This window comes from Exserohilum turcica, assembly GCF_000359705.1.
Source record: "Exserohilum turcica Et28A unplaced genomic scaffold SETTUscaffold_7, whole genome shotgun sequence".
NCBI classification, from domain to species: Eukaryota; Fungi; Ascomycota; class Dothideomycetes; order Pleosporales; family Pleosporaceae; genus Exserohilum; species Exserohilum turcicum.
Genome location: NW_007360288.1, coordinates 1,865,379 through 1,890,529, shown reverse-complemented (window position 1 = coordinate 1,890,529; position 25,151 = coordinate 1,865,379). Strand labels below are relative to the sequence as shown.

Sequence of the window (25,151 nt, the reverse complement as noted above, 5' to 3'; positions counted from 1 at the left end):
GTATCGTAGTCCTCCTCCTTATGCCCTCGTACGAGGCCTTACTAAAGATCCTCCTTGAACGACTTACGATACCAAGCATGAAGCCCTTCTCATCCATATTGTAGATATGACGCGCCTCGACGTGATATTGATTAATTTTATCGCGTAGGAGGCTAAAGTAGAGGTTGTATTTGCTTCTTAAATCTGCTTTGTGGCGACAGTTATTAAGGCCTTTTGCCCACCTTGAGGTAAGTTGATCAGGATAGCGCTGGACGAAGCGACTAGCCCAGTGTACTCCAACCTTAGTCTTGGCGATCTGTGAGGCAAAATTGCGTATCATTGGCTGAGTAGGTGGTAAGCCTCTATCTGTTAGTCGATTGATATAGGCGATTAGGGCCTGCTCCTGCTGTGGGTGGAGGAGCTGCCGTTTTTGGCCACCTATCGCGCGTGAGGCGTGTAGGCCTTGGTGTCTTCGGGTAAGCGTAGATCGAACAACACTATATTTTTTTGCAATATCTGTATACGAAAAAGGCTTATTAGGTCCTAGGGCATTAATAGCTGCAAGCGCAGCCTCAATATTGGCCATGGTGGTGGGGATACGACGCGTTGAGGTTGAGGTGGTTGTAAGGCGCGCGCGCACTTTGTGGTCGCGCGCACTTTGTGGTGGGGCTAGTTATGCTTACGTACAACCCCCCACTACAACAAGCTATCCGTGTCCACGACAACCACAAACACACTGTTGAGTATCCATCTACCTTTCCGTGGGCAATTTACCATGTCCGTTCTGTAAACAATGTATATCCCATCCAGTTAAAACGCCACTGCGACTGTACCCCGCTATCAACAAGCTTAGAGTTCTAACACTGTACAAACATATATACATAACACTAGCAGTTATAGTCTAGAGACTCAGATAAATATTTCCAGCATCGTGGATTGAGTATACTGTGCATTTACATAGCGTGAAGCGGGATTCGCGCTGGAAATAAAAAAAATATCAGTGCTGTTGTTTCCATCGTCTCGCGCGCAGTGTCAAGTGCTTGCATCTCCTGGCCATGGATATGGAGACGGCAAACTCATGAACGCTATTGATTACGCTTCTTGGATATCTGTGTAGACTCTGCACCTTATCTCAACTATAATGATGATGATGATGATGATGATGATAAGGTTATAGTTGATCTGCTTTAAACAAGTCTCCTCTGCTCTGAAGAAAGGTAAATGGTATCTCTAGTAGTCTCCGTTGGTAAGTCAATGGGCCACCAACTTATGCTCCTCGAGTATTCCCTTAGTCCTACGTTGTGCGATGCGCATATCCTGGTTTCCGCATACTGCCTAACCTGTGTAGACTTTTAGCTACCATTATTAGGACTAGCATGGTCGTAGTAGAGTCATGGGTGCGCCATTGCCAAGGTACTAGAATTATGACGAAAAGAGAATTCTAGCGGTACAGCAACGTGGAAATAATAGGTAGGTTGGTTGGGGAAACGAGAATACAGCAGTATGTTTTTAGTGTTGGTGTAGAAGAGATGGAGATGGTGGACACATTTCATCACTTCCACATCTCTCATCGCTCTAGACACAAGACAAGTAAGGCCCGGTGGACCACTTATCCTATCCTCCAAAAGTATCAAACATTAATACGTTTGGTGTTTCTTCTCTATCAATCACGGAAAACTATTACTCTCACTAGGTGCAATAGATTCCAAACCTGATTAGATCTGCTTAATCACCGCACCATCACCTCGCTTGTTGAATGTTAGTAAGTATTGGAAAGTTTCCTCTTATACACAGTGAAGGATTCAAAAACTTATTTAATGTACGTCTTTATCCTGATACAAGAAATAAAATAAAATGTTAACATACTGTTTTGCTTCGTACAACGCTATCTAGCGATACCTTCTAATCGTATAGTCGTATACAATGCGAATAATAAAGTAGAACGAGATCAAGTATATCTCCCCAGCTTTCCGCAAAAGTCTGTAGTGTATGCTATGCGCACAAGGTACAGGTCATAGTACCCCGCTGCCATCTTCTCTTGTACGTTCCACCGCGCTGTGAAAAGCGCTGATCCCGTTAAAACCAACCAAAAACAAATAATCAGGTTTTCGTGTACGGAATGACAAAGTATGCATAGCAAACCGCGCTGAACAGCAAAAAGAAAGTGGTTCAAGCGACACCTGAGAGATTCGAACTCTCGCTCCCGAAGGAACTGGCTGGCTTTCCCATGGGACTAGCAGGCCAGCGCGTTAACCACTCCGCCAAAGTGCCTTTTGATGCGAAAAATTGTAGTTTGTCCTAATATATTCTGGAGAATGCGGCTGAATGCAGCGCATGGGGGACGACCCCGGTCGCGTGCGGTCGGGACGGATGGCGCCGTTTGTTATTACCAGGGCGACCAATATTTGACGGACGTAGGTGGTAAGGCGAAGCGGGGGTCGAACTATTCCCGGCCAGCTACCCCGCCACGACGCAGGAACGCTTCAACCTTAGCTTTACCTGCCTGTCGCCACAACAGCGTTTTTCCTCTTGCACATCTTTGCGCCAACCGTCGCGGGTCGCATATCATCCTCGGCGGGCCACCCAAACTCAAAAAAAATACGTCGATCGAACCGGCCCTTTCGACTTGCTACCAGTCATGTCTGCCGACGCGGCCCCCATCACATTTACGCGATTCTCTAAAGCGCTTGAAGACCTGTCTGTTGAATCGCTTTACGCCAAGTACTCGGAGCTCACCAACCAAATCAAACACCTCGAATCGAGTAATCAGCAGCTGGAAGAGTTTGCGCGTGAGCACGATGACAAGGATTGCTACGAGGCACTGCTCGAGAACAAGCAAGTCATGATCCGGTTCGAAGAGAGGAGAGAAGCAATCAAGAATGAAGTGAGAGACGTAAGAGGTCTTCCCTGGAAGCCAAAGGAAGACGAAGGCAAGGTCAATGGAAGCGTACCTGTCGCAACGAACGGAGCGGCAAGGGACGACGGCAACGGCGATGGAGCCCAGGGCTCGGGTGAGGATGGCGTGTATCTGTGAAACGGTGAACACTAAAATTCACTGAGAGAGACCGAGTAAGGTCTGTGCATGAAACGATTTCTATTTCGGCCTGTCATGAAACAAGTGCTACCTTGTAGCAGAGTAACAACCTGCCAGTACGTCCATGGCCCCACAAGTCGAAAAAAAAATACTTAGACATTTGCAGCGATCGCCATCACCGTTGTCCCATCTCTGTGGAATTTTGCGGGTTTTATCTGGAGCGATAAGGCTATCCTACAAACGCATGAGTCGTACGAGAAGGCGCCGCTTACCACTGATGACGAGGGTTCGGGGAAATCTTGATACCAAGTAAGATGCAGTCTGACCGAATAGACAGCGCCAAGAAAACAATGGAAATGTAGCAGGTCCTGCGCAAAACTCTAAGAAGCCTCAGAACGGGTCGTGCGAATTGCGATTTTTCAGCCCCAACATGTGTGCGCGAGGTCTTGTAGTTGCAAAATGTGTCATGGCAACTTAGCCTGGATGTAGGGAGGATACAGCCGCCAGCACAACCACTAGGAAAAGTGCATCCGGATTTTTGCCTGATTTATCAACGCTTCTCCACCGGGCCAGTTCAGCTATTGGAGGGATCCTATAAAAGCGCAAATGGAAATACCCGTTTCTAGCCGCAAGTGCTGAGCATGGGCGAGAATATGCGTTGTTGGAGCGAAATGGTCACGTGCTCGCTGACATTCCCTTGTATCGTGTATAGTGCAGTCATGCTGAGAGAATTCAAGGGCCTGCTAATCCAGTGGCATGTTCTGCTAGCGATAGAACAGATAAACAGCTTACACGTGCAGATGGCGCAACAGGAGCTGAGTAAGCTGACTTGCACGTGTTCGCTTAGGTATGTGCCATCTAGCGTCTATTTGGGTAGACTCATGTACTGTAGTACAACTACATTGGTTACCAACAACATACAAACAAGCTTTCTACAAGTAAACACTCTGAACTCTATTCTTCCCCGATTCTTTATCTGCACACTCCACAACCGATTCGGTCCATAAACGGGGCTCGGATGGCCGATCTGGCCTCTTTTGGTCTTGCCCAGATGCCATAATACGCGCAATCCGGCTGGACACCAACAACCTACGTATCCATGTCCTCAGATCGAAGAGAGCTACTACTGGAATCGCGCCGTCTACCGCACAGATTACTGACGCCGGTGACGCTTCTAATCTCAAAACGGGAGAAGATACACCAGATACTCTGTCAGAGCTCCCATTGCGTCAGTGAGCTAATCGGACGAAATCCACGCACGTGCCTATGAGAGATACGAGAATCCCCCATGGGGCATCTCATCGACCTCTGGGATACACAGCAGCACAGCTCTCTGTCTCTTCAAGCTACTCTCATTCTGTAGTCTCGGTTTCTTGGTGAGAATCTGGGGTGCGCAGAGCACAGCCGGTGAAACTCTTGACCGCATGTGCTGGAGGTGGAGCAACACGGATACGAGCGCTCGCCCACTTTACCCACTGAATGGTTGTCAGAATTTCTGCGTGAGGGCAACTGGAAGCACTCAGCAGTTCAACCATCAAGCATCAAGGATGAAGGGTAAATAGTAAAGGAGGTGCGTTGGTCAAAAAGCGTACTGTTCAGAGGTGGCTGAGAGCGACAGACTCTTGGATTCCTGAAACTTGTCACAGGGCTGATATGAAGATTGCACATAGTCCCAAGTCCAGCCAGCCAAGGCCGCCGAGCGTTCTGTTTGGTCAGGGATCATCCGGAGAGGGTAGAGACATTGGCAACGCTCTAATCAGCCTTGGCCATGGTGTTGGCCACGATGCAGGCGCTTTTTGGCACCGCCACTGGTAATTTGTACGGACAAAGAAATTCCGCGAGTCGATCTAGAAGCGCACCCTCCCGACATTTTTCCGCGCCAGACGGATTCCGGTCGGAGTCGGTCAGAGCAGCGCTCGGTGTGCTCGGTGGCTGGGCTGTCATGCGGGTAAGTGACATGGCTGAGAACGGGACCTTTTCGGCTGCTGCACTACCACTGGCCTGCTGGACGGCCTGCCGCGTGCTGTAGTCTTACGGCTACAGCAGAGCCGCCTGAGATGGACGGGACCAGGGCGTCGACGTCGATGACATGATGGCAATCTCTCTCCAAGCCGGTCAATGCACCACATGACAAGCAATGCCGCCTCAAACATGCTAAGCTTCCGTTTGATTTCTTGGGATGGTTCCAAACAAGCGTTCCCACTGGTGGCACTTCTCTGCCATGCCGCCCCCCTGCTTCTAGATTGCGGCCACCGGGTGTTTCAAACCAACTCCACCGCCTGCTCTTGTCCTAGGACGCACTAGCCCCCGGCAAGAACCCACAGGGCGCTGATAAACACCCGGTGGTACATGTTGCCACTCGCGACTTGGGAATACCGCCGAGATTTGCGTGGACAGCAATCAGCGCAACCGCACGCCTAGTTGTCGCATATGTCGCATGCGCGTTTCAAAACAAACGTGGCCGCGTACAGCGCTGTCAAGACTGGTCGACGTCGGGATACCCACATGCCAAGGCCGGCCGTGGGATTGGCACTCGTCGACATGCCTGCATGAGGATTTAAGCATATACACACCGCATCAAGCTTCCCAAAGCGCACACAATCGACTTGGGATGCAGCCAAGCAGCACCTACGAGGGTTGTTCCCCGCACTGCGGAGCATTTCTGTCCGTGCAGGTGCGCCAATTCCCCTGAAACATCATGTAATTTAATATATCCCCAGCAACGGAACAATATACCATACCCGAACTAAATGCATGATGGGGGCGATCAATTTCCACTCCCGGAACATCTACGAAGCCGACGGCATTGCGTGCAGCCTTGCGGTCAAGGTGGGCATGCGTGCAGGGTATCGTGTACAGGGCGCCGGGTCGTCAGTTAGCCTGCCATGGAATTCGCCTCAGGTATAAGTACCTTATAGATGCCCCCTCGTTACAGAACCATCACACTCCCACCTCAAGACATTCATTCACTTGCAAAAACAAAAACCCCACAAACCAGCAAACATGCGTTTCACTCCCGACATCAGCTTCTCCGCGGCCGCCGTCGCTCTCTTGGCTTCGACTGCTTCGGCCCAGAGCTGCAAGCTGCCTACCAAGTACTCATGGACCTCGTCCGGTGCTCTTGCACAGCCCAAGTCCGGATGGGCTAACCTCAAGGACTTCACCATCTCGACCTACAACGGCCAGCACATGGTCTACGCTACCAACCACGACACCGGCAGCAAGTACGGCTCCATGGCCTTCAGCCCCTTTGGCGACTTCAGCGCCATGGCTTCTGCTTCCCAGAACGGCATGAGCTTCAACGCCGTTGCCCCTACGCTCTTCTACTTTGCTCCCAAGAGCATCTGGGTTCTCTGCTACCAGTGGGGACCCACTGCCTTCTCCTACAGGACCTCGTCCAACCCCAGCAACGTCAACGGCTGGGGCGCCGCCCGGCCTCTCTTCTCTGGCTCCATCTCTGGCAGCGGCACTGGTCCTATTGACCAGACCGTCATTGGTGACAGCAAGAACATGTACCTCTTCTTCGCTGGTGACAACGGCAAGATCTACCGCGCCAGCATGCCCATTGGAAACTTCCCTGGCAACTTCGGCTCTTCCTCAACCGTCGTCATGAGCGACTCGACCAACAACCTCTTCGAGGCTGTCCAGGTCTACACTGTCAAGGGCGGCGGTTACCTCATGATTGTCGAGGCTGTTGGCAGCGGAGGCCGCTACTTCCGCTCTTTCACTGCCTCGAGCCTCGACGGCAGCTGGACTCCCAACGCTGCCACCGAGAGCAACCCCTTCGCCGGCAAGGCCAACAGCGGTGCCACCTGGACCAACGACATCTCCCACGGAGACTTGGTCAAGGTCACCAACGACCAGACCATGACCGTCGACCCTTGCAACCTGCAGCTGTTGTACCAGGGCCGCAACCCCAGCGCCGGCGGCGACTACGACCGCCTTCCCTACAGGCCCGGTCTCCTCACCCTCAAGAAGTAAAAAAACACCCAAAAAGTCTTTTTTTTAACAACCTTCTGGCAGGGTTTTCTCTGTAAATACATATTTTTGAGTTTCGAGAGTGTAAATAGGACGGGTTTGTGGTAGTTTTTCCTTTTTTTTGAATTCGCTGTATAGTCTTGAATCTTATCTTGGGGGGCATCACTTGTGGATGTCCCTTGCCTGAACTTTTGTCTCTGCATCCACATCTGCCTTTCGAGTGAAGTACATTATTCTATGCCTATTGTGTTACAAAACATGCTTGAATGGCTCTTCGAGCTTGTGCTAACCCCTGAGAGAAATCCGCCTTGCGCTGTTCATCACCGTATATCTCGAGCTTGCATACCTCCAGCCCGGCTCTCTCTCGAAGTGCAATGGCCTGTAAGATGCGTCGGCTTTGGACAGACAGCAATTGCCCAGCACATCCCTCACTCTGCGCCAGAACTAGATGCAGCTCCATGAAGGCCCACGCCATGCCGACGAGCAAGTCACGATGCGCGCGCCACCGCATGGCTCGCCAAAGCATATTTTCTGAAAATAGAAAAGACTCGGTATGCTCGCCAAAGGCCGCCACAGCGCCCCTCAAATTAGACGGGCGGTCTACGCCAGCGGAACGGCACATTTCCAGTCCAAGCTCGACGATGCCAATAGCGAGGCCGTTATCAGTCCTGTGGACCTCGTCCATGCCCGCGACCCCCGTGCCCTCGGCGCTGAAGCCACATTGGGCGCGAACCACGCGCACAACCGCAGACCCAAAGCTGGTCGCGGCTCGCACTGGCACTGCAGGTAGTGCTTCCAGAAGCGCCGGCGATGCGAACCATAGGGGCAGGAGGTTGGCTACATACACCCCACTACTGCTGGCACTAACATCAAGCGTCTTCGCATCGCTGCCGATCCTGAGATCGTTTGATTCGCGGCGCACACAACGTGCCGCGGCGGGCTCAGGGGGGTGGGTACAGAGAACCGGATAGTGGGTAAGCAGGTCAAGGCCGCGGCCGGAGCGGGCACGGCACCAATCTTGCTGGAAGGCGTAGGCGTCGTGGAGGAGACTGTGGGGGGAGACGGAAATTTGGCCGGTGAATTGCCAGTATGCCAATTGCTTCTGTGGTTGTGGTTGTTGTTGTTGTTGTTGTTGTTGTTGTTGTTGTTGTGCGACGAGTTTTGCGTGGTCTGGAACAGTGGCGGCGTCGTGACTCAGCTCGTCGATCCAGGCGCTCACGATACCCACTTCTTTTTCGGTGAAGCTGCCGAACATCTTGCCTTCCCACGACAACTCGCTGATCAACCGGCTTTGGGAGCTACGTCCGCGCACCACCCACGGCTTGCAGTTGCTGAGGTCGTCGAGGAATTCGCGCTGCCATTGCGCGGCTTCAAAGGCACGGGGCTCCAGCCAGTCGACCAGAGAGCGGCGCCCGATTCGCAAGCGGCTGTTGCAATGAATTTTGTGGGCGACAGAGCTCTTTGCCGCGAAGATGGCGATGAGTTGGGCTTCTGTTTCGGTGCGAGGAAATCGCTCAGGGGTTTTTGGCTTCAACGACGGACTCTCGGGTGTTGTGGGCAAGCCCTCAGCAAGAATGTAGCCAGCTTGTACGCGTTTCCATGCAATTTGCGCAGCCTCGCCGCCCTCGTCTGCCTCAATCAAACGCAGGTAATTAGCCACTGCCGCCATGGCCATTGCCGCATGGCCAGAGTCCGAGTTGTCAATGGAAATGTGCAGCTCAAAGTAATAGGGGTTCAAGCGCAGTTCACGCAGCTCCTTGACCGTCTTGAGCAGGTGCAAAGGCAGGCTCTCGTAGGCCATGTTGAAGCCCAGGGCTTCCGGGAAAAAGTCGTGCGGAAACAGGGACACGGTGAGTTGGGCTAGAGCCGCTTTCCAGCACCGCACTTCGGATAAACCGTGCCGTGGGTGAATGAAATCTTCCGTGTCGGCTGCAGGCAGCCTCGCGTCAATGTCGTCCATGAGATCCTGATAGACTTTTACGTGGTTCTTTGCTACGTCGCCGTCTCCCAGCTCTTCAGACATGACTTGCCACGCGTTTTTGGTAATCGGACGATACTTGAATGTCGTGCTGATCTTGTTGATATGTCCCAGCCATGCCCCATCGACGTATTTGACTGGAGCAGCCTGCTTGAGCCACCATTTGGCTTCTTCTTTATCGCCAAACATTTCACGTGGCCCTCCAGCCCGCCGGCGAGCAAGGTATTCCTCCCACTGATTGGTGACATTGATGTCTTTGGCTTTGAGAAAATGTTTCAAATCGTCCAGTGAAAAGTGTTCGACAGATAGAATCGTATTTTCCGGCTCTCTAATTGCGTCGGCAATAGTTGAAGAAAGCAAGGCCAAAAGCAGTTGGCGACACTCGGGGAGGACTTCGGGATAGCGTTCCAGATTGTGCAGCTTATAGTAGAGCTGCTTCAGTGTCGCCAGCTCTTTCTCGGCAACATCGGCTTCACCGGAACCAGAAGCATCTTTGCACTCGGTATCCTGAATCGGCAGCTTGGCATCTGTAATCGGGACTCCAGTCGAATTGTGTAGTGTTTCCAAGTCTTTCTCCTTGGGCCAGGCCCTCGCTAGACGATTTCGCACTTTGCTATACGCAATGATAGCAAGGAATGCTATCAGCACTGCCGTTGTTGTCTGGAGAATATACATGGTGTGTTGGTGTCGTGCTTGGCAATTCGTGCAAGTACAGATGAACCTTTACACGAGCCATTGGGGAGTGCCGTGGTTTTGTTCCGACTTGACGTGCATGTGGCGAGGGATCCATCAAGGCAAACGCGACGTACAAATCATGCTGACAATAGTGACGGTGTATGTTTAGGTAGTATCCGCTCTGTCAATCCCATGGCTAATGCCAAAAACGGTAGGCTAGACGAAATGCGGTTAGCCGCCATGCACCCCGCAAGACGTCAGACATGTGCTCCATGTCAACCATGCGGTTTGGGTTTATTCAAACATACCGTATTCTTGTTCTAGGCCGAAAATCCCTCATGCGAGATGCTAAGGGTCACACGTTCCTTGCATTGGCATTCTGTCGTGGTCGCAGACTTTACCGAGTGCGGTATCCATTATTTAGATGACATGTTTTGTTCGTGGGCCAAGACGCCAACATGACAGAACAATGCCTCGTACTACGTCCAATGACAACAACAACAACGTCACATTGAGCCGTGCTATGTTCCGCGGGCCATTCATTCCAATCATTTGGTGGTTCTAGCTGTCATGTCTGCATCCACGCACACGTTGTGTTATCAAGTCCCCCTCGGAAGGCCGCTGGCGGTACTCTAAGTAATCCTGACAATGACCGACCTTGGCACTTACCAAGCCCTCACGCAGCATTTGGCAAAATCAAACTATGCATTTGTGTGCCCTTCCCCAGAGACGCAGGGCAGGGTGGTAGAAAAAAGACGTTCAAATGCGTCGACGGAGCACGCACAGAACGCATACGATTTCTTTGGATGGAACTTACCTTGCACACGGTGAGCTTGATGCATACACATTGACGGCATTCCGCATCATGCTAAATTACTCTTAGAGAAACACTCAAGTCGATACTACCAGATGCTGTATTTGAAAGTCTGTGCAGAGTATCAGCCATCATCCAGGACAATGCCACGGATTACCGCTCCACCATCCGCGTGTCGAATTTCTATCTACCCAACCCCTTGAGTCGCGATCCCGCCACCACTTCGCTCTACTACATCCACTCTTCTTTCCCCGCATCCTCGGATTCCGTCTTCTTCGGCCCAGACACATACCTCTTTGTGTCGTTCCTACAAACCATACCGCGCCATCTACCGCAAGCACCGAGGTCGGTAGTAGATGTGTGCTGCGGGTCTGGTGCTGGCGCAATACACATGGCAAGAAGGTACCCTCGGGCAAAGGTGGCGGGCCTAGATCTAAATCCCCATGCATTGGGCTTGGGCGGTGTCAACGCACATCTAGCAGAAGTAAAAGTCGCTTTTGCAGAGTCAAATCTGTATGCTATGTTACCTAAGGAGATGAAAGCACATGGTGTTGATCTCATTGTGAGCAATCCGCCATACATTGCCTCTAGCGTCGACGGCGAGGATCTCCCCATCTACGCCGATGGCGGCGCTGGATTTGGCCTGGACATATCAATACGTATTGTTGAGGAAGGGATGGACCTCTTGTCACCAACTGGAGTCATAGTCGTGTATACGGGCGTGGCGATACCGACGGCGGATCCCGGGCAAGACGCCTTCTTGGAGAAACTGAAACACGTCAATGACTGCGAGCTGCTCGAATACTCGATCCTACATCCAGACATGTGGCCCGAAGAGATAGGAAAGGGTGCATATGCTGATGTGTGCAGAATACAGGTCGTGGGTGCGGTGTTGCGTCGGAAGACGTAGGACATGGGGAGTTTGGTATTTCGCCAGTAACACAGGTTCTTATGTACTGTAGTACCGTAAAAAGATCTTTATTTACAGAAACAAACCCCCTTATTTGCATATATGTAGATCAAATATCCAATTACTTGAACTCAGCCTCGGGATGCATGCCATCTGGAATCTCAAGCGCAGTCGTGTAGGCCGACTGATCGACAAACTTCCCCCATGTCGACTTGATTGCCGGGAGAACACTTCGTCCTGCATAAACGGCATTTGTGTTGGGTACCGGCCAGGGCACCGATGTGTTTTTCTGGCTCAGCTTACCCGCATATGACGCGTTGAAGTACATGTTGCTCAGGGGAACTTTTCCAGTCCATTCTCGCACGCAGTCGCCGGTTTTCTCCGCAACAAACTTGAAGACGTTGGCGCCGACGTCCCAGCGGCCCAGTGTGTGGAGGCCCCAGTTGGCTTGCACCGTGGAGAGCTCGCTGTAGTGGTTGTAGTAGGTGTCGTCGCTTGCGCCGACTAGGTTTGCGGGGAGAGCGTCGCCAAGCAGGATGGCGACGATGCGGTTCTGCTTGCCGTAGCTGTGGTTTTCATCAAACGTGATCATGACAAGGGTGTTTTGCATAAACTTCTTGTTGGTCAAAAGGGGCTCGACAAACTTGCGCGTCCAGGATCCTGCTACCGTTACGGTCGAGTCGTGGCCTGCACGATTGTCAGTGTTCAATGAAAAACAACAACATGTCTGTATTGCTTACCATCGCTGGTCATGTTGGGCGTGATGAACATCCACTGTGGCAGTTTTTCCTGCTCCAAGTCGTCTTTGAACATGGTCAAGGGCTTGATCTTTTCAAGCCGGTCCTTGCTCTGCGCTACCGAGTCGTACAAGACGGCTGGGTTGTGCTTTCTCACATACATGTTCGCGCCTGTCTTGGGGTTCGGGTATGCTTTGCCTTGGAAACCAACAGATGGCATGTCTTCCTGGTACTCGCCCCAGCTGATGCCTTTGTCTTCAAGCAAGTCAACCAGCGTGGAGACATTGGAGGGAATAGCGGTCATGTCATCGTGGTTGATGCCGTAGTAGTCGCCGGATATGGAGGCTGCATAGTTGGGCATGGAAGGATGCGTGACGGCGAAGTAGTTTGTCAGGCTGAGGCCCTTTTTGGCGAGCCATGCTAGGTTTGGGTCGCCGGCTGCGAGATCATAGTCTGTGTTTTCAAGCCAGATGATGACTATGCGATCAAATGCCTTGCCCTTGACTTTTGTATCGCCTGACACCGGGCTTAGAGTTGCCAGAAACGCTAGCGAAAAAACGAGTGGAGTTCTCATGGCGAAAGCAAGTCTGCCGATCGTTAGTTGATCCTGCTCTTGTCGTCTTTTGAACACCGCTCTTACCAGGGAATGCCACCAAGAGAAGAGGAAAAAAATGAAAGGACAACACCCGGATAGCGAGGGGAATGCAGACATCGCCATGCCTTTTCTTCCTGTCCTTTTTTTGCTGCACTGGTAGCCCCGAGCCACTCGCGCCGGGGCCTCTGTGCACAAACTATGCCTATCCGCGAAGGCTCTACATGGTAATTAATGCCAGCGAATCAGAAAGTTGGCAATAGACCCGTGGCAGAGGACTAAATCAGCGGCTCGGAGGCTGGATACACAAGGCCAAGCTTTTTAGGAAGGTCGACAAGCTTTGGAGGTGACGGGTTCTGAACGTGCGGGGCTGATTGGACTGGACGAGTCGGCGGATGCGCGTTGCGGCCAAGAGCTAGAGGATGACATGCCTCATGGGCGATAGCTTAGACGCATGCGAGCGATCATCGTTGCGCCTCATGCGCGTCGTCCGAGGAGGTGGCGAGGCTTTTCATCGACTCTGCGACTTTGCGACAACCAGAAAGAGGGTCTTCTTTGACCATCTACCCCGACGATGCAGCCTCTAATTTGAGCAGCGCTGGTCGTTGCCAGATTACACTTTACCGGACTCGTCTCCCATCCCATCTCTTTTGGAGCCAGGAGGCCGCGAATTTGCCGCAATGGGCCGCGGACAGAGCTTCGACTTGGAAGACTTGTCCGACACGGCTTCACCGCATCGGGAAGAGCAGGTTGGGTTGCTGCATGGCTCGAATAATGATGGGGTTTCAGAGCCGCGTTGGAGCGACAAGACTGAAGCCGCACAACATCATAAACCGCGGCAGTACTGGATCAAGGCCATCTTCGTTGCCCTCCTCCTGTCCTGCACACTCTTTCTTCTAGCACGCCAAGCCCTAGTAAGTCGAGGCAAACCTCAGACGTCCACTACAACACCGAGTCCAGCACGTCTACGGCCAGAAGAAGACTACATCCTCTCTCCATCATGGGACTTCAACGCGCCGCCCACAACTCGCGAGTACACATGGATTATATCCGACCACAAGCTCAACCCTGATGGCGTCTACCGCCCCATGATACTCATCAACGGCACGTTCCCCGGCCCCATGATAGAATGCAACCAAGGCGACGAACTCATTGTGCATGTCCACAACCACGCGATAAACGCAACATCGATCCACTGGCATGGCCTGTACCAAAACGGGACAAACTGGATGGACGGCACAGTCGGCATAACCCAATGTCCCATTGCCCCCGGCCACAGCTTCACATACCGGTTCCGCGTCGCCGGCCAAACAGGAACATACTGGTACCATTCGCACATGAGCATGCAAGCGTCAGACGGGCTCGTGGGCCCCCTCATCATCCACGCTCGGGGCCCCGACCAAGAAAAGGGTGCGCTGCAGAAAGTGCCGTACGAGCAGGATCGCGTAGTCATGCTCTCCGACCACTACTACGACCTCTCTTCCAGCCTGCTCGTCCGCTATCTCGCGCCCGGCAGCGAAAACGACGAGCCGGTCCCGCCTTCAGCCCTGATAAACGGGCGTAACGTACGCAACTGCTCGGCCCTGCCGTCTCGCCACTGCGACTCGTCGCAGCTCAGCAACGCCCTGTTTAGCCTGTCCTGGGAAACCAACACAAGACTCCGCGTCATCAACGTCGGCGCCTTCGCAGAGTTCGCCCTGCAAATCGACGAGCACGAGGTCCTAGTCACTGAAGTCGATGGCACAGATGTCGCACCGCAGAGCATCCATCGCCTGAATATCAATCCCGCGCAGCGCTACAGCATTGTTGTTTCGCCGCCCAAGGACGCGGAAAACAAGGGCTTGTATTGGATCCGCGCGAGGATGATCACGCACTGCTTTGCGTACGAGGAGCCCGAGCTGCAAGAAGAAGTCCGCGGCGTGCTGTCGTACCATTCTCCTCGTCGCTCGCGCGAAGCCTCCAGAACAGAAGAAAACTCGCAATTAGTACCAGACAGCAAAGACTGGCCTGACATCATCGACGTGGAATGCCGTGACCTAAACACCTCGCAGCTCTCGCCCGTCGTCGCTATGGCTGCCCCGGCAATCAATTTTCAGCACACGCTGCATCTGCGGTCGTCGTTCCAAATCCGCGACTGGCGCCTCGCACGGGGCTATCTAAACGAGAGCTCGTTTCGCATAAACGGCTCGCTGCCGCTTCTGCACACGCTGCTTTCCCAGCCGCCATCACCAGCACTGGAGTCCCCTGGCTCGTCATCTGCCGAGCTCCTCCATACCGGTGCTGGCAACGGTATCCTGGACACGCCGCTCATTGCCCCCGGTCCCCAGCTGACATACCAGACGGCAAGTACGGATACAGTCATCACGGTGCTGATCCAGAACCTGGATGACGGAACCCACCCGTTCCATCTGCATGGATACAAGTTCTTTGTCTTGGACCAGGGACACGGATACCCGCCTGCATCGTTGCTGGAGCGAGATTCGACGCAGAAGGAGCATTTTAGCCTGGAGAATCCGCTGCGCAGAGATACGGCGAGCGTCGAGGCGTATGGGTGGCTGCTGATTAGTTTTGTGGCGGATAACCCTGGTGTGTGGGCGTTTCATTGCCATATTGGGTGGCATACCGAGGCGGGGCTGATGATGGTTTTTGCGACGGGCGTCGAGGCCATGAGGGGGTGGAAGGTACCGGATGACGTAGAGGGGTTGTGTGGGATAGAGGGCGTGGAAAGGGGCATGGGGCCGGGGGATGAGAGGTGGATTGGTTGGAGGGGGGGGGTGATGAGGACCAGAGGTGATGCTATTCTTGGGCGAGCATAGATAGTGTTTAATCCAGCTTCTGCATTCGGACCCATTGGCGTGATATCAATATCTTACATGGCTTAATGTACATGGCTTAATGTACATGGCCCGATATGGAGCTGCTCATGGTTTACTCACCAACTGCAATTCGACGCTGTGTCGACTGTTTCAGCCACTCTTGTCTCGTATCGGTACGACACTATATCCCCCTCCTCAGCCACTGACGCGGCGCAGTGCTCCACCACCACTCAAGTTGACGCATTCATGCCGTGCCAGAAGACATGGCAAGCATGGCAAGCATGGCACTCACTCCCAGATTCCAAACCACCTCTTCACCCTCCTCCTTCGGATGCCGTCCTCCCCAATGTAATACCTGGGGTCCTCGACATACTCCTCGCCCCTCTCCTCGGCCTTGCGCTGCCTCTCCAGCCTGTACTGCTTCCTCTTCTCAATCTCCTCGGCCTTCTTCAGGCGCTGCTGCTGGTACTCCTGCGACGTGTGTTCTATGTGCATCTTGTACACGTCGATGAAGCGCGACGTCGATTCAATCGGGTGGTGTACAAAGTCCTTGCGCGTGGGCAGGAGGTGTGCGAAGACCGTCTTGGAGATAAAGTCCATGTACCATGCTGCTACAGCAAGCGACACGAGGATGCCCTGCGGGGGTTGGTGGGGTTAGCCGGGTGTTTCTTGGGGGCGAGGGCGGCTGCTGCGAGCATGTACCATTGTGATCCACAGGTGGATGGCGCGGTTGTGCAAGAACCAATGCGAAAAGGTGCCCTCGGGACTCATCATGTTTGGATATTTCTTCGTCGCCATGCGCTTGCGGTCTTCTTCCGACAAGGGCGCTCCGTAGACGCGGTTCTCCAATTGCCGGTTGGGGGCGCGCTTGCTGTGGGACGGCGGCCGGTACTGGTCGGGCTGGGGTATCACGGGCGTCCCTCTGCTCTGCTGGGCTTCTCGTCGCCGCCGGAATTCCTCTGACAGGCCTTTTGGGGTAATGGACGAGGCATGGCGGCGGTGGGGCGCGGGCGCGGGCAGCTGGAGGAGCCCGCGAGGCTGTGGACGCACGAGGAGAGGCCCCCGCGGGACAAGGAAGCGTGGTATCGACTGGAGGGCTGCCATTACAGCATGTGGGCGTGAGTGTGGCGGTGGTGGTGGTGATATTGATATTGGCCGTCTCGGAAGTCCGCAGAGTCGTGGGCCCAAAGATCTTCGATGCGCGGAGAAAGCTCGGGCCGGGCGCGTATCGTGCTGGTACCCATACCTCTCCTGCAGGCACAGGCGCTCGACACTCACACCGCCAAGCTTTAATTTTTTGCACGGCGCCTTTTGTCCTATATATTGAGCTGTCCACGGTCGCTGGCGACTGACCCCAGGAGCAGTTCTGGCGCCCGATTCCCCGCCAGACCACAATGCCCTTCAAACAACCACCCTCTTTTGGCTCCCAGGAATACTGGGATGACCGCTTCACCACCAACGCCGACCCCTTTGACTGGCTCGAAGAACCCAACGCCCTGGACCCCTACCTTGCCAGTGTCCTGGACACCTGTCACGTAGCCAAGCCTGAGTTGCTGCACATAGGCTGCGGAACATCGTTACTGTCTTTCCATTTGCGTTCGCACGTAGACCGCCCGGGTCAGGTACATAATTTGGACTACTCGGACGTTGCCATACAGATCGGCAAGGCGCGTGAAGAGGAGATTTACCAGTGTGAAAGCAAGCGTGGGCCGAATGCCAGGGCGGCGGATCTGCCTTGTATGCGTTGGGACACGGTCGATCTGCTGGAACACAAGTCCCTGCTGCGTGTGTGCAAGCGATCCTCGTACTCTGTTGTAGTCGACAAGTCGACGTCGGACGCTATTGCTTGCTCCCAAGACATCCATGTCCCCTTGCCGTACCCCGCAGCCATTCGTTCCTATGCCACTGCTGATTTGGACTCTACTGCACCCCACGACCCCATACACCCATTAGTGGTTATGATGGTCAACTTGGCGCTCGTGACGAGGCCGCGCGCCCGCTGGATAGCCTTGTCATACTCTAGAGAGCGGTTTGACTGTCTTGATCCGTCGTCGGATGCGGTGCCTAGAAATGTAGCGTTCCCGCATCCTGCTGACCTATGGCGCTTGGTGGAACGCCGCGAGGTCGACGACGTCGAACTGCCAATGCAGGACGACATGAGGGGCGATTCTGTAACGCATAGACCAAAGGTGTGCAATTTTGTGTACCTCTTGGAGAGGACTGATGTCCCATTGTTTCTTCGCAGCGAGCATATATGAAATACATCTGATATTTGGCGTTACCAGAATATGTTCCATCGTGTAAAGTGCTCCGTACTCAACCAACATTTCGCGACTACTTAATCCTTCTTCCCCAACCACTGCTCACACGCAGCGTAGACCTTGGGGAATGTCTCGTCGAGCGCCACATATCTCTGGAATATCTTCTCATCGATGCACCTGAGGAAGTGCACCATCGACACAAAGATAAAGTCGGCATACGACACTGCCTGTTGGTTAGACTCAACGTCACTCTGCGTATACGAATCGTGCCAACTTACCCGTTTCACCTAGGAAAAACGGACCTCCGTTCTTGCGCAGCAAGTCTCCCGTCACTTTGGCTGCAGCTGCGGCTTCTTCCCAGCACTTTTCCTCGTCGGCCTCGCTGCGCACCTGCTCCAACGGCTTGCCAAACGCCTTCTCTCTCGTCTCGTAGAAGAAGTCTGCGCTCGGCTTGTTCAGCAGCACCACGGGCACCTGGGAAATAGCCAATGGAACAAGCGGCTTCGTCATGGCTGCGACGTGATCCCGAATCTGCAGCACAACGGGATCGTCGAGGTGCAGAGAAGGAGTCGGGTATTGCTTCTCGAGCGCATGGGCAATGAGCCACGAGTCCATCTGGTAGCTTCCGTCGGCATATCTGATGACAGGGCTGCTGTAATCGGCAAAGTAGCCTGGGTCATTTTTGTCATTGGGAGGGATGCCGAGAGCTTTCCATCGGGGAGCTAGGTCAGGGTACTCGACCCAGTCGGTTTCGTAGTCAATCTTCTTGAAGTTGAGAACCATGCGAGCTTGTACTTGTTAGTACAGTTGCAATGCATGCAGAGACACGACGTACTCTTCCACGGGTTCAAGGACCACGAGACGCCCTGTTTACTGGGAAGGTCATAGAGCACGACTTTGTTGGACGACATGATGGATTGGGTATAGAGATTAGTCTTTAGAGGCAGATGCAAGGAAATGGGGTTTTAAGTAGTCCAGCATCACGCCCTTCGTCGTATGTGCTCCACAGTCCATTTGTCATCTAGTGCTGGGTACAATGTGGGGACCTGTTAAACTAGCTAATCAGATATGTCGCTGCTGCCTGATATTTGCGTGGCCCGCTCAAAAACACGTATGAATTGAGCGTCGTGCAGTGGGCAAGACAGAGGTTCTCCATGTATAGGCTGAATATGTGCAGGTGGCCGAGCGCACGTGACCCAAACATCCTACAGGCATCCAGGCATCCTCACCCTCGATTGCCAAATCCACTCCATCATTCGGTGGGGTAAATGCAGCAAGGACATCTCTCTAGCAGCGTCACACTCCGTGTAGTGCTATCGATCCAGGCAATACTTGCCTGCACGTCGGCAAATTTCTTCTTCCTTCGCACCTCCACGGCCAGAAATTCAGTGCTGTAGCCCCTTTACTGCCACACTGCGTACCACGACCGCTTATCCAATCGACGCCTCGACACACGTCTTCATGATACCGATATGCACAGCATGGACCATCCGACAAGCTTTTCCAAACTATGCTACTTCCCGCCGGCACATCATGCACGCTCGAAGCGGGTATTTCAGCCCCCAAACACTTCTCTTGGCGTGGCTTGGACACTGCCCATGGGCTTGCGATGCCATCCACCTGGACAAATCACCGCGCGCCGCCAGATTACAGATTCTAACAATAACAATCCCAGATCCACGGTTTGCTCGTTGGCATGGGGCTCAGCCTGCACGACATGTGCGGGCTGTAACTTGTCGTACAGAGGGGCAGGCTGAAGTACCGTAGTTGTGCGAGAAGATGGCTGCAGTCGTTAGAATACTTGCAGCTTACTATTATTATGTCTGTGTGCATTTGGACATCTCTGGTCTCGCTCATCGTGCACATTTGAAGCTGCTCAGCCGCCTCCCCACGACGCGGAGAGCCTTACGCGTGCGCCTATTGAGGCCACCCGCTTTTCAGCCCCCAATATCTTGCCTAGCTCGCCACGCGATGTTGTGTAGCGCGACAACCAGGCGATAAGAGTGTCTGTCTATGTTAAATCACCGCTCGCCGCAGTTGCTGCTCTGCCTCACGCTGACAGCTCTCGACTTGAGCAGAGGTTCCAGCGCGCCGTACTCTTCATTTCCGCACGCTAGCCTCATACCCACAAACGCCTCCGGTATCAACATAGATATTTACAGTCTTTACAACTTACGAGGCTGAGCTTTGCGCAACAGCAACTTGTGGATTCATACTTGGATAGACGGAATCGACTGGCAAGACTGGATAGATTAGATAAATTTGATACCAAGTTGAGCGTCAAGCTCATCTATCCTTCAAGAGATGGAGCGCAGTCGGACGATAAACAGCATACACGACGACAATGCACCGTTAATCAGCCCCGTCGCAACAAGATATGACAGCGGGGATGTCGCCATGCAGCAAATCGACCACCAGCTATACCCACCACCCATGGTCACGTCTCCCGAGATGATCGAAACCAAAGGCGGCATATACGCACAACTAAGCAGCTCGACACTCGACGTGGAAGACGGAATCAAGCACGAAAAACGGCGCCATCCTCACCACGCCAAGCACTTCAATCACAACGAGGCTAGGAAACAGCTCATGGTGACGGGTGCGAGGAGACTGCTCATCACCTTCTTCTTCAGCGCAGTAATGTGTCTGACGCTCAGGGGATGGGAGGGCTTCAAGGATCCCATTGTGCTGTCCAAGACGGACGTTCGAATCTTCAACTCGCTCACCATTGGTCTCTCGCTGTGTCTTGGTCTCAACCTGCTCGCGTCACTCAAGCACTACGCCTCGTTCTTTCGATGGTCGTTTCTCGCGCGGCGCTATGTCAGCCTCGAGGTGTTTGATCTGATTCTTCACTTTGGCTCGCTCGCCAAGGTCACAAAGCTCATGCTCATCTCCATGCCCGGCCTGCGCGGCAAGACATGGCTTCGGCGGTTCCGCTGGTTCAAAGACGTCCGCGACGACGGCACAAAGTGGATGTGGCTGGCGTGTCTTGTCTGGCTCAGCATCAACATTGGTTCGCAGATCCTCGTCGCCCTCCTCAGCTTGTTCTGGCCCATGAACAACTCGGACATTCCGCTTTTCGTCCCCGGGAGCGTCAGTGTCGCCAACCTCAACACCTGGCATGTCGACGAGCACCCGCCCGAAACCGACATGTACACGCTGGCCAACCAGTCGTCGCTCGAGGCAGCATGGACCTTTGGCACAGAAGCCATGGCGTATCCCGTTTTCAACCTCGACAACATTCAGACCGATCTCTCCAGCCTCCCCGGCACCCCCATCTACAAGTCCAACGACACATACCAATACCGCTTCTTCAACCGCGACCCCGCCCGCCCCTACACAAATTATCTCAGCAGCTCCCGCCAAGTCACAGCCCAAGCATCCTGCGAGCAGCTCGAAGTCGGCGACAACGGCACTGTCTGGAACGAGGCCGACCTCCCCCTTTACGTCAACGCCCGCCGCCCCACGGAGCAAAACTACACCCCCTACTACCTCATGGAAGCCGCTCCAGGCTCCGTAAGCTGGATGGTGTCTGTCGCCGACCACTGCGGCCCGCGCTGCACCAATCTCACGGTGCTACAGTACCAGGGCGACCGCGTCACCACCACCGCCCTCTTCCTATGCAACAGCACGCTGAGCGACGTCTCGCAGGCCACGGCCAACCACGACATTTCTCCCCGCACAGGCGCCGACTGCGCCGCCGTCTACGGCACCGACGCCTTTGCCCGCACCGCCGCCGGCGCCATCGGCTGGACGGGCATCCCGTGGAACGAGTGGTACGACCGACAAGCGCGGTCCTACAGCCAGGGCTCCAAGTGGTCGCCCGCACGCAACCTCGACGCACCCGCAATCCAAGATCTCCTCATGCGCTTTACAATCGGCGCCGTTGCCGCCTTCGACGACCACGGCATCAAGTACAGCGTACACGGCCAGTCGAGCGTGCCATCGCAAGGCCAGCAACTCGACGTCGAGTGGCCGTACGTCTTCGGGATCCTAGGCGGCATCTGCCTGATCCAGCTGCTCGCACTGATTCTCCTCGTGCTCTTCGCCAACCGCACCATCGTGCGCGACGACAGCTACTTCAGCATGGCCATGCTGCTGCGGCCTGTCGTGGCCAAGATCGCCGAGCCCGGGCTCAACATGAGCGGCGAGGAAATCAAAGACTATCGCAGTTTGCGCTGGAAACGCATCCGCTATGATTACACCGAGGGCGAGAAGGGGAGTCCGAACCAAGTCACCATTTCGTGGGAGGGCCGGGGGTCGCGTGAGAGTAGGGGGAGTTGGGCGGCGGGGAGTTATAGTTGATTTTGCAGTTTGTGGTGTTGTATTAGTAGCGTCTAGTATTTTCAATGCGTATTTATGGTATATGAATAGGGTGTCTTTTATGTATTGTAGTTGTGAAACTTGCTATGCAGTTGTTGTACGAGTGGTTTTAATATGTTAATATAGTAGATTTCACAACTGGAATACACAATACAGAACAAACCATGCCTTTGCACATTCCAGCCCTCCTCTTGCCATCTAACAGCGTAAACCTCACCCAAAAACGCCACACAAGCATCATTCCCCCACATCTTCCACTCTCAGACCCGCATCTATCTCGCGATATTCGCATTCCAATTTAAACTCCGCACTCTAGTCTTACTGTTGAAAAATAATTATACTACGCTCTAGCAGTAAGATCCTCTCTCCTCTCCATCGCCATCGCCATCGCCATCACCATGGCCAACAGATACACATGCAACATGCAACATGCAACATGCATGCATCTACATACATATCCCTGCCTTACTGCGCATGGAGAACTCCATCTTCAGCCCTTATCCTTAGCCATGCCTCTACACATCTATCTTTCTATCAATCCATCCATCCATCCATCCATCCATCCATCCATACACATCGCTCTCCATCTCTACGTGTCCATTCACACAAACCTACGTACTGTAGTTAGCCCAGCTAGTCATCTACGTACTTAGTTTCGATTCGTTTCGTTTCGTTTCCCATCACATGACATGGCATGACATCACCCTACTTAGCCCTTAGCCCTTAGCCGTACTTAGCCCTAACCGTAGCCGCAACCCCCAACCCACTATTTACATCCCGCATCCGTGTCCGCATCCCGGCATCCATATCCGCACTCAGCAACACCACAAAATACCAGACACCAACCCACCAAATACACCACCAAGCACAAAGCACACAGCACAAACGAATCCAAACGCGGGAGTGGGGGGGAGGGAAGGAGACAGGGTGGGGGATCACAAATACCGTACACCGCGTGACCCATCTCCCGCATTTTATCTTTTTTTCCAAAGCCCGCGTGACATGTGGAACGGGACGGTAAGTATGGAGCAGGGGTGATGGAGCCGGGGGTGATGGAGCCGGGGGTGGGGGGGGGGTGGGGAGATGTGCTTTCGTAACTTTATATGTATACATGTACATGTACGTACATCCCCCGCGCTTAATCAGAACAACGCGCAGCATAACATAAAATACTAAAATTCGTGTTACGTACTGTATGTTGTATTCGTAGTCCCCACCCACTTCCCACACGAAAATAAGAGAGAGAGAGAGAAGAGGAGTGAGAGAGGAGGGGAGGAAGGGAGGAAGGGAGGGAAGGAAGGAACAGGCCATGGCGTGATATCATATCAGTAACATGAACATGAACATGAGCATGAGCATGAGCATCGTCGGCAGCGTCATGGGCAGGACTGGTACTACATAGTACATAGTACATAGCACGTGAGTAGTGAGTAGTGAGTAGTGAGTAGTGAGTAGTGGGAGAAGGCATGGGAGAAGGGGATTTAAACCGATTGCAGCGTAAATCATGTATTAGATTTGAATTAAAGCATTTTTTTTATTTATTTTTGAGATAAATTAGAAGTGGTAGTAGTAGTAGTATTGGTAGGAAATCAAGACACACCGACACTAGAACAGGATCTTGATACTGAAGCTGATGCTGAAGCTGAAGCTGAAGCTGAAGCTGTTCAAAACATGGATGGCTTCCCCTCCCCTCCCCTCCCCACAAATATCCCCATCCACACCCCTCCCTCCCTCCCCCCTGTCAGCAAGCCCTGGTCAGCAGTTCAGTCCCAGTCCAACGCTAACCGCCTTCGTTTCCGCCTCAACCGCTCCAGTGTGTTTGAATTGCATCCAAGTGTGCAGTGCAGTGCAAGAAAAAACCCCGGGGTATCAAAGCGGGCCCAATCAAGGAGCAATGCTGTGAGAAAAAAGATGGGGAAAGAAAAAAAAACTTGAGCAATAAAAGAAAGAAAGAAAGAAAGAAAGAAAGAAAGAAAGAAAGAAAGAAAGAAAGAAAGAAAGAAAGGAAAAAATTAACTCGAGGGATTACATGGTGATAAGTATCAGTACTGATAGTACTAATAGTAGTAGTAGTAGTAGTAGTAGTAGTAGTAGTAGTAGTAGTAGTAGTAGTAGTAGTAGTAGTGTTGGAGAGTGGTGATGATTATGCTATTCATTAGTAGACAGAAAACTAGAACTCCCCCCCCCCAAAAAGAAAAAAGATGATTATTGAAAAACAAGAGCATTCAGCACAAAGCCATTGGCAAAGTTCCAATGTGGTTGCGCTTCAAGGACTTCGTAGTCGTGGTATACGCGGCCGCCGTAGGCTAGGCGGACTCTGGCGGAGGCATTGATCTTTTTTTTTTGCATGTGGATATTAGCAGCGTGTCACCTCATGAATACATATATACACACACACACGCAGTCAAGGGTATAAAACAAATAAATAAATAAACATACCTGTGCGGCTTCCTTGAGTTTACCGATAATCACAGCAACCGAGTCCTTCTTGTGGATGTCGAGTATAACGTCCTTTGAATCATGACTCGTCCTCACACGCACGCTCGCCAGCTCGTCCGGGCCGTCGTCGTCGTCGTCTTGGGCATCCGGGCTGGCGGCTACAGGCCCAGCCAGCATCTTGTCATCGACATGGTCTTCGACTAGGCCGTCGGGCTCGACGACAACCCATTCGGGGACTTTGTACTGCACGCCCGTGGGGTCGTAGACGCCGCGCCAGAAGAGGCCTGTCGGGCATGTGCACCCGGTGACGTCAAGCATCGTCTGAGCCTCCTGGAGCTGGCCGGCCTGCAAATGCTGTGCGGCCAGGCGAATGGCTCCCCAGATCTCTTCCGAGCCCGTGACCTGCGTGTCCCACCAGTCGTCGCGCTCCTTTTGCAGGCGTGCGCGGGTCCATGTCAGGCTGGTGGGGTCGGTCAGAGGCTTGATGCGGCTGCTGGTCTTGCTGGCTGACGAGGCGAGCGTGGTGGGCAGCCGTGAGCGCTGGGCTGGCGGAATGGGCTTGAGCGCTGTGTTTGGGCGCTCTATGACTTCGGAGCGGCTTCGCGACGGCGGGGC

General features: G+C 53.3%; 10 protein-coding genes and 1 non-coding gene across 11 annotated transcripts in view; 6 read left to right on the top strand and 5 right to left on the bottom strand.

Moving 5' to 3' along the window:
• The window catches only part of SETTUDRAFT_96925 (uncharacterized protein), a gene marked incomplete at both ends in the record, with an annotated part of 6,357 nt that extends 3,344 nt beyond the window's left edge, over positions 1-3,013 (top strand). Inside the window, one exon of the mRNA XM_008032352.1 lies at positions 2,616-3,013. Coding sequence (XP_008030543.1) covers positions 2,616-3,013 — 398 coding nt within the window. The remainder of the gene's footprint in view (positions 1-2,615) is intronic.
• On the bottom strand, positions 2,154-2,250 carry SETTUDRAFT_t71. Its single transcript has one exon. It is a non-coding gene; the product is annotated as a tRNA-Ser (tRNA).
• Positions 3,014-6,016: 3,003 nt separating the features above from the next.
• Positions 6,017-6,994, top strand: SETTUDRAFT_142403 (glycoside hydrolase family 62 protein; the record flags this gene model as incomplete). The annotated part of the gene is made up of 1 exon (XM_008032351.1): positions 6,017-6,994. One exon carries the CDS (start codon positions 6,017-6,019, stop codon positions 6,992-6,994), a length of 978 nt encoding a protein of 325 aa, XP_008030542.1.
• A 238-nt stretch (positions 6,995-7,232) lies between these two features.
• SETTUDRAFT_157115 (uncharacterized protein) lies at positions 7,233-9,644 on the bottom strand (the record flags this gene model as incomplete). Its single annotated transcript, XM_008032350.1, has 2 exons — positions 7,233-8,008; positions 8,186-9,644. 2 exons carry the CDS (start codon positions 9,642-9,644, stop codon positions 7,233-7,235), a joined length of 2,235 nt encoding a protein of 744 aa, XP_008030541.1.
• Positions 9,645-10,292: 648 nt separating this feature from the next.
• SETTUDRAFT_97192 (uncharacterized protein) lies at positions 10,293-11,368 on the top strand (the record flags this gene model as incomplete). The annotated part of the gene is made up of 2 exons (XM_008032349.1): positions 10,293-10,471; positions 10,528-11,368. 2 exons carry the CDS (start codon positions 10,293-10,295, stop codon positions 11,366-11,368), a joined length of 1,020 nt encoding a protein of 339 aa, XP_008030540.1.
• Positions 11,369-11,489: 121 nt separating this feature from the next.
• On the bottom strand, positions 11,490-12,679 carry SETTUDRAFT_44147 (uncharacterized protein; the record flags this gene model as incomplete). The annotated part of the gene is made up of 2 exons (XM_008031983.1): positions 11,490-12,055; positions 12,109-12,679. 2 exons carry the CDS (start codon positions 12,677-12,679, stop codon positions 11,490-11,492), a joined length of 1,137 nt encoding a protein of 378 aa, XP_008030174.1.
• An 869-nt stretch (positions 12,680-13,548) lies between these two features.
• On the top strand, positions 13,549-15,417 carry SETTUDRAFT_60790 (uncharacterized protein; the record flags this gene model as incomplete). Its single annotated transcript, XM_008031986.1, has 2 exons — positions 13,549-14,638; positions 14,669-15,417. Coding segments are annotated over 2 exons (1,839 nt in total), but the record flags the coding sequence as incomplete, so codon positions are not given.
• A 108-nt stretch (positions 15,418-15,525) lies between these two features.
• SETTUDRAFT_165705 (uncharacterized protein) lies at positions 15,526-16,632 on the bottom strand. The gene is made up of 2 exons (XM_008032348.1): positions 16,216-16,632; positions 15,526-16,149 (listed from the first exon to the last, which is right to left on the bottom strand). The coding sequence occupies exons 1-2, from the start codon at positions 16,615-16,617 to the stop codon at positions 15,802-15,804; spliced, it is 750 nt and encodes a 249-aa protein (XP_008030539.1). The 5' UTR covers positions 16,618-16,632; the 3' UTR covers positions 15,526-15,801.
• A 275-nt stretch (positions 16,633-16,907) lies between these two features.
• On the top strand, positions 16,908-17,771 carry SETTUDRAFT_157110 (uncharacterized protein; the record flags this gene model as incomplete). Its single annotated transcript, XM_008032347.1, has 1 exon — positions 16,908-17,771. One exon carries the CDS (start codon positions 16,908-16,910, stop codon positions 17,769-17,771), a length of 864 nt encoding a protein of 287 aa, XP_008030538.1.
• Positions 17,772-17,851: 80 nt separating this feature from the next.
• SETTUDRAFT_23526 (uncharacterized protein) lies at positions 17,852-18,685 on the bottom strand (the record flags this gene model as incomplete). The annotated part of the gene is made up of 3 exons (XM_008031890.1): positions 17,852-17,997; positions 18,053-18,562; positions 18,610-18,685. The coding sequence occupies 3 exons, from the start codon at positions 18,683-18,685 to the stop codon at positions 17,852-17,854; spliced, it is 732 nt and encodes a 243-aa protein (XP_008030081.1).
• A 1,393-nt stretch (positions 18,686-20,078) lies between these two features.
• SETTUDRAFT_181454 (uncharacterized protein) lies at positions 20,079-22,099 on the top strand (the record flags this gene model as incomplete). The annotated part of the gene is made up of 1 exon (XM_008032346.1): positions 20,079-22,099. One exon carries the CDS (start codon positions 20,079-20,081, stop codon positions 22,077-22,079), a length of 2,001 nt encoding a protein of 666 aa, XP_008030537.1. The 3' UTR covers positions 22,080-22,099.
• Positions 22,100-25,151: the final 3,052 nt, after the last annotated feature.

What these genes read in the sequence shown, in the direction of transcription:
- SETTUDRAFT_165705 (XM_008032348.1), bottom strand. Translation starts at nt 16,617, where the DNA reads ATGGCAGCCCTCCAGTCGATACCACGCTTCCTTGTCCCGCGGGGGCCT. An exon ending in TCCACCTGTGGATCACAATG is followed by an intron (nt 16,150 to 16,215) that starts GTACATGCTCGC and finishes CAACCCCCGCAG; the next exon opens with GGCATCCTCGTGTCGCTTGC.